Below are 7823 nucleotides of genomic sequence, written 5' to 3' on the forward strand. Positions count from 1 at the left end.
GCTGGATAAGTGTGCCTTGAATTCAAAATAAATCACAGACAGTGTCACCAGCAAAGAACCCCACACCATCACTCCTCCATTCCTCACGGTGGGAACTACACATGCAGATAACATCTGTTCACCTACTCTGCGTCTCACAAAGACACAGTGGTTGGAACCAAAAATCTCAAATTTGATCTTATCAGACAAAAGGACAGATTTCCACCAATCTATTGTCCATTGCTCGTGTTTCTTGGGCCAAGCAAGTCTCTTGTTATTATTGGTGTCCTTTAGTAGTGGGTTCTTTGCAGTCATTTGACCATTAAGTACTGATTCACTCAGTCTCCTCTGAATAGTTGAGGTTGAGATGTGTCTGTAACTTAAAATCTGTGAGGAATTTATTTGGGTTGCAATTTCTGAGATTGGTAACTCTAATGAACTTACCCTCTGCAGCAGAGGTAACTCTGGGTCTTCCTTTCCTGTGGCGGTCCTCATGAGAGGCAGTTTCATCATAGCGCTTCATGGTTTTTGCGACTGCACTTGAAGAAACTTTCAAAGTTCTTGAAATTTTCCGGATGTGGATGATGGACTGTCGTTGCTCTTTGCTCTTTGCTTAATCAGCTGTTCGTGCCATAATATGGATTTTGTATTTGACCAAATAGGGATATCTTCTGTATACCACCCCTACCTTGTCACAACACAACTGATTGGCTAAATGCATTAAGAAGGAAAGAAACTCCAAAAAAATTACATTTAACAAGGCACACCTGTTAATTAAAATGCATTCCAGGCCTCAATTTACATCAACAACATAGCTCAAGCAGTAGGAAGCTCCCTCAGCCATTTATATGCAGATGATACAGTCTTATACTCAGCTAGCCCTCCCCCGGATATTGTGTTAAACGCTCTACAGCAAAGCTTTCTTAGAGTCCAAACAAGCTTTATCTGCCCCTAACCTTTTTTGAACACATCCAAAACAAAGGTCATGTGGTTTGGGAAGAATAATGCCCCTCTCTCCACCTGTTTGATTAATTCCCCTTTGAGGTTTTAGATCTTGAGGTAGTCACATCATACAAGTACTTGGGAGTAAGGCTAGATGGTACACTGTCCTTCTCTCAGCACATATCAAAGCTGCAGGCTAAAGTTAAATCTAGACTTGGTTTCCTCTATCGTAATTGTTCCTCTTTCCCCTAGCTGCCAAATTAACCCTGATTCCATCCTACCCATGCTAGATTATGGAGATGTAATTTATGGATCGGCAGGCAAGGGTGCTCTCGAGCGGCTAGATGTTCTTTACCCTTCGGCCATCAGATTTGCCACCAATGCTCCTGATAGGACAAATCACTGCACTCTATACTACTCTGTAAACGGGTCATCACTGTATGTACTGTATACCTGTCGCAAGACCCACTGGTTGATGCTTATTTTTAAAACCCTCTTGGGCCTCACTCTTCCCTATCAGAGATACCTACTGCAGCCCTCATACTCTACAGAGAATACCCGTTCTGCCAGTCACATTCAGTTAAAGGTCCCCAAAACACACATCCCTGGGTCGCTCTTCTTTTCAGTTTGCAAGCAACTGGAACGAGCTGCAAAAAAAACTCAAACTGGACCGTTTTATCTCCATCTCTTCATTCAAAGACTCAATCATGGACACTCTTAATGACAGTTGTGGCTGCTTCGAGTGATGTTTTGTTGTCTCTACATTCTTGCCGTTTGTGCTCTCGACTGTGCCCAATAACGTTTGTACCATATTTTGTGCTGCTACCATGTTGTGCTACTGCCATGCTGTGTTGCTACCATGTTGTCATGCTGTGTTGCTACCATGTTGTTGTCATGTTGTGTTGCTACCATGCTGTGCTTTCGTGTGTTGCTGCTATGCTGTGTTGTTGTCTTAGGTCTCAATTTATGTTGTGTTGTCTCTCTTGATTTTTGTCCTATATTTTTATTTTATTTTTAATCCCAACCATGTCCCCGCAGGAGGCCTTTTGCCTTTCGGTAGGCCGTCATTGTAAATAAGAATTTGTTCTTAACTGCCTAATTAAAAAAAGGTTAAATAAACTGCTAGTTGAGTGAATGCCAAGAGTCTGCAAAGCTGTCATCAAGGCTACTTTGGCAACTTTGATGAATCTCAAATATTGTCACAACCTGACCTTAGAGAGCCTTTTTATGTCTCTATTTGGTTTGGTCAGGGTGTGATTTGGGGTGGGCATTCTATGTTTTGTTATCTATGATTTTTGTATTTCTATGTTTTGGCCGGGTATGGTTCTCAATCAGGGATAGCTGTCTATTTTTGTCTCTGAATGGGAACCATACTTAGGTAGCCCGTTTTCCCTCCTTTCTTTGTGGGAAGTGAGGGCACATGGGGACTGTGGGAGGGTCAGGTTGGAGACCTGAGCCAACTCCCCGTGCTTACTATGGCGGGCGTCGTACTGGTCAGGCACCATATTATGCGGTGGAGTGCACGGTTTCTCCAGTACGCGTTCTTAGCCCGGTGCGTTACATCCCAGCTCCCGCATCTGCCGGGCAAGGGTGAGCATCCAGCCAGGACGGATGGTGCCAGCTCAGCGCGCATGATCTCCAATGCGTCTCTTCGGCCCAGGATATCCTGCGCCGGCTCGGTGCACTGTGTCTCCGGTGCGTCTGCACAGCCCAGTGCGTCCTGTGCCAGCGCCCCGCATTTGCAGGGCGAAGATAAGCATTCAGCCAGAACGGGTTGTGCAGGCTCTACACTCGAGACCTCCAGTGCGCCTCCACGGCCCAGTGTATCTGGTGCCTGCTCCCAGAACCAGGCCTCCTGTGTGTCTCCCCAGCTTGATAAGCACTATGGCAGCTCCACGCACCAGGCTGCCCATATGTCTCCTCACTCCAGTGATGATCCATGGCAAGAAGCCCTGAGTGATGATCGATGGCACGAAGCCTCCAGTGATGAGCCATGGAAAGAAGCCTCCAGTGATGATCCATGGCACGAAGCTTCCAGTGATGATCCATGGTAAGAAGCCTCCAGTGATGATCCATGGCAGGAAGCCTCCAGTGATGATCCATGGCAAGAAGCCTCCAGTGATGATCCATGGCACGAAGCCTCCAGTGATGATCCATGGCACGAAGCCTCCAGTGATGATCCATGGCACGAAGCCTCCAGCGATGATCCATGGCACGAAGCCTCCAGCGATGAGTCATGGCACGAAGCCTCCAACGACGGCCTCCAGTCCGAAGCCTCCAACGACGGCCTCCAGTCCGGAGCCTCCAGCGGCGGGCTCCAATCCGGAGCCTCCAGCAACGGGCTCCAGTCCGGAGCCTCCAGCGACGGTCTCCAGTCCGGAGCCTCCAGGGACGGGCTCCAATCCGGAGCCTCCAGCGACGGGCACCAGTCCGGAGCCTCCAGCGACGAGTCATGGCATGAAGCCTCCAACGACGGCCTCCAGTCCGGAGCCTCTACCGACGGCCTCTAGTCCGGAGCCTCCAGCGATGGGCTCCAATCCGGAGCCTCCAGCGACAGGCTCCAGTCCGGGGCCCACAACAGCGTTTTGCGGCCTGAGTCCGCAACTTTGGGGGGGGGGGGGGGGGGTACTGTCACGCCCTGACCTCAGAGAGCCTTTTTATGTCTCTATTTGGTTTGGTCAGGGTGTGATTTGGGTGGGAATTCTATGTTCTGTTTTCTATGTTTTTGTATTTCTATGTTTTGGCCGGGTATGATTCTCAATCAGGGACAGCTGTCTATTGTTGTCTCTGATTGGGAATCATACTTAGGCAGCCTTTTTCCCTTTTGTCTTGGTGGGAAGTTATCTTTGTTAGGGGCACTATAGCCCTCGTAAGCTTCACAGTCATTTCCTTGTTTTGTTGCCGACTTTCATTTAAATAAAAATAAATGTACGCTTACCACGCTGCACCTTGGTCCGGTCATTTCCACGACGACGTCTGTGACACCAGCCAAGTAGAAGAGTAACAAAAGTCAGAAATAGCGATACAATTAATCACTTACCTTTGATGATATTCAAATGGTTGCACTCACAATACTCCCAGTTACCCAATAAATGTTCATTTTGTTTGATAAAGTCCCTCTTTATCTCCAAAAACCTTAGTTTTGTTAGCGCTTTTTGTTCGGTAATCCACTTTCTCAAACAACATCTGGTGAAATTGCAGAGCATGAAACTCAACAAAACAGAAATTCTCATAATAAACATACCTAAAAGATACAAGTGTTATACAACAGCTTAATTAAACTTCTTGTTAATCCAACCACAGTGTCAGAATTCAAAAAGGCTTTACCGCGAAAGCATACCATACCATTATCTGAGGACAGCGCCTAGCCTACAAAACATTACATACCATATTAGTTACCAGCCAAGTAGAGAAGTCACAAAAGTCAGAAATAGTGATACAATTAATCACTTACCATTGATGATCTTCATATGGTTGCACTCACAAGACTCCATGTTACACAATAAATGTTTGTTTTGTTCGATAAAGTCCATCTTTATGTCCAAAACCTCAGTTTTGTTGGTGCGTTTTGTTCAGTAATCCATTGGCACAAAGCGCGGTCACAGCAGGTAGACAAAAAATCAAAAAAGTACCATAAAAGTTCGTAGAAACATGTCAAACGATGTTTATAATCAATCCTCAGGTTGTTTTTGTCATAAATAATCAATAATATTTCAACCGGACAATGTCTCCGTCAATAGAAAAGGAAAAACAAGAATGCGCCCTCCCGGTCACTCGCAGCAAACATCTCTGGAAATGTCCACTGTCCACTCATTGAAAGTGGTGTTTCTCGCTCATTTTTCAGAGTGAAAGCCTGAAACAATGCCTAAGACTGGCCACACGTAGTGGAAGCCATAGGGATCGTGAACTGGGTCATAAGTCTTTGTATGGTGGATAGGCTTTCATTGGAAAAACAGCCATTTCAAAATAATAGCATTTCCTGGATGGATTTTTCCTCAGGTTTTCGCCTGCCATATCGGTTCTGTTAATACTCATAGACATTTTTTGAACAGTTTTGGAAACTTTAGAGTGTTTTCTATCCAGTACCATGCATATGCATATCTTAGCTTCTGGGCCTGAGTAACAGGCAGTTTACATAGGGCACCTTAATCATCTAAACCACTCAATACTGCCCCCGTTCCCAGAAAGGTTAAAAACAAATTCTTATTTACAATGACGGCCTACCCCGGCCAAAGCCTAACCCGAATGTCACTGGCCCAATTGTGCACTGCCAAATGGGACTCATATTCACGGCCGGTTGTGATTCTAGAAGCACAAGCATTTTGCTACACTCACATTAACATCTGCTAACCATGTGTATGTGACAGATACAATTTGATTTGATTTGATTTGATTCAGCCTGGAATCAAGCCAGACTGTGTGCTTAGGGACGTTGTCCAGTTGGAAGGTGAACCTTCACCCCAGTCTGAGGTCATGCTCATGAGCAGGTTTTTGTAAAGGATCTTTCTGTACTTTGCTCTTTTAATCTTTACCTCGATCCTGACTAGTCTCCCAGTCCCTGCCACTGATAAATATCCGCACAGCATGATGCTGCCACCACCATGCTTCACCGTAGGGAAAGAGTTCAATCATTGTTTCATCAGACCAGAGAATCTTGTTTCTCATGGTCTGAGTCTTTAGATGCCTTTTGGCAAACTCCAAGCGTGCTATCTATCATATGCCTTTTACTAAGGAGTGGTTCCATCTGGCCACTCTACCATGAAAGCCTGATTGGTGGAGTGCTGCAGAGATGGTTGTCCTTCTGTAAAGGTAAACCCAACTCCACAGAGGAACTCTAGAGCTCTGTCAGAGTGACCATTGGGTTCTTGGTCACCTCCCTGACCAAGGCCCTTCTCCCCCGATTGCTCAGCTTGGCCGGGCAGCCAGCTCTAGGAAGAGTCTTGGTGATTCCAAATTTCTTCCGTTTAAGAATGATTGAGGCCATTGTGATCTTGGGGTCCTTCAATGCTGCAGACATTTTTTGGTACAATTCGCCAGATATGTGCCTCGACACTATCCTGTCTTGGAGCTCTACGGACAATTCCTTCGACCTCATGGCTTGGTTTTTGCTCTGACATGCATTGTCAATTGTGGGACCTTATATAGACAGGTGTGTGCCCTTCCAAATCATGTCCAATCAATTGAATTTACCACAGGCGGACTCAAATCAAGTTGTAGAAACATCTCAAGGATAATCAATGGAAACATGAGGCACACAAGGTCAATTTCGAGTCTCATAGTAAAGGGTCTGAATAATTACATAAATAAGGTATTTCTGTGTTTTCACTTTGTCATTATGCGGTATTGTGTTTAGAAGGCTGAGAAAAAAAATATTTCATCCATTTTACAACAAGGCTGCAACATAACAAAATTTGGAAAAGTCAAGGAGTGTGAATACTTTCTGAATGCACTGTACATGTGTGTGTGTGTGTGTGTGTGTGTGTGTGTGTGTGTGTGTGTGTGTGTGCTTGCGTGTGTGTGCGTGCGTGTGCGATTCATCAAAAGAAACCTCATTCCAACTCACAGAGAAGGCGCTTTAATCTCACTCCTTGAGAGTAATCTTGCCTGTGTGGAAAATGGAACGCAGCCTGTCGCCTCAGCCTGCCAGCAGGAGTCTAAGAACAGCAGCAGTGATGCCTTCCAAACAAGTCTCTATAAGATCACCTAGTTCACAGCCACTGCTCTCTCAGTAGCAGAGTTGATCACAAAGAAGGGAAACAAGAAAGTGACAGAAAGCATGAACAGAATTGTTTTACTATGCTACAACTATAACTACTGCTACCACCTAACACTAGCTACTACTACTACTACTACTACTATTACTACTACTACTACATCTAATACTTGTACTACTACCTAACACTAGCTGATACTGCCTACTACTTGTACTACTACCACCCAACAACAGCTATTAATTATACTACTAGCAGTGCTTGACTTGGGCAGGAACTCACCGGAGCTGAGCAGCATTACCTTTTCTACTGCTTGAGCTCTGCCACCATGTCAACACCTATATTATTCCAGTTTACTTAAGGGCTTTGTCCACTGCGATATTGAAAGCACAACCAAGCTAGTTCAATGACCTCAATATGGTCAAAAAATAAGCTGCAGTTAGTCATACAGTATCTCATATGAACACACTCGTGGCTCCATCTCACCTGGCATATACCAACACTAGCTGCTACTACTACTACAACTACCTAACACTACCTACTACTACTACTACTACTACCTAACACTAGCTGCTACTACTACTACTACTACTACCTAACACTATTTTATACTACTACTACTACTACTACCGAACACTATTTAATACTACTACTACTACCTAACACTAACTACTACTACTTCTACCTAAAACTACCTACTACTACTAGGTAGAAGTAGTAGTAGTTAGTGTTAGGTAACAACATTAGGAAACAACAGCAGGGAACAACAGCAGGAAACAACAGCATGGAACAACAGCAGGGAACAACAGCAGGAAACAACAGCAGGGAACAACAGCATGGAACAACAGCAGGAAACAACAGCATGGAACAACAGCAGGGAACAACAGCAGGAAACAACAGCAGGAAACAACAGCAGGAAACAACAGCAGGGAACAACATCAGGGAACAACAACAGGAAACAACAGCAGGGAATAACATCATGGAACAACAGCAGGAAACAACAGCATGGAACAACAACAGGGAACAACATCAGGGAATAACAGCAGTTACAACAGCAGGGAACAACATCAGGGAACAACATCAGGGAACAACAGCAGGGAATAACAGCAGGGAATAACAGCATGGAACAACAGCAGGGAACAACAGCAGGGAACAACAGCAGGGAACAACAGGAAACAACAGCAGGGAACA

The 7823-nt window shown here is 45.0% G+C and overlaps 1 protein-coding gene across 1 annotated transcript; it reads left to right on the forward strand.

Moving 5' to 3' along the window:
• The first annotated feature begins 2396 nt into the window (after positions 1 to 2396).
• LOC139381305 (sericin-2-like) lies at positions 2397 to 3431 on the forward strand. The gene is made up of 2 exons (XM_071124757.1): positions 2397 to 2958; positions 3169 to 3431. The coding sequence occupies exons 1-2, from the start codon at positions 2397 to 2399 to the stop codon at positions 3429 to 3431; spliced, it is 825 nt and encodes a 274-aa protein (XP_070980858.1).
• The last annotated feature ends 4392 nt before the right edge of the window (positions 3432 to 7823 follow it).

Source organism: Oncorhynchus clarkii, chromosome 23 (genome assembly GCF_045791955.1).
Source record: "Oncorhynchus clarkii lewisi isolate Uvic-CL-2024 chromosome 23, UVic_Ocla_1.0, whole genome shotgun sequence".
NCBI lineage: Eukaryota > Metazoa > Chordata > Actinopteri > Salmoniformes > Salmonidae > Oncorhynchus > Oncorhynchus clarkii.

Coding starts and splice junctions, on each gene's coding strand:
- LOC139381305 (XM_071124757.1), top strand. CDS start 2,397: ATGGCGGGCGTCGTACTGGTCAGGCACCATATTATGCGGTGGAGTGCA. Junction 2,959..3,168: donor TCCATGGCACGAAGCTTCCA/GTGATGATCCAT, acceptor CATGGCACGAAG/CCTCCAACGACGGCCTCCAG.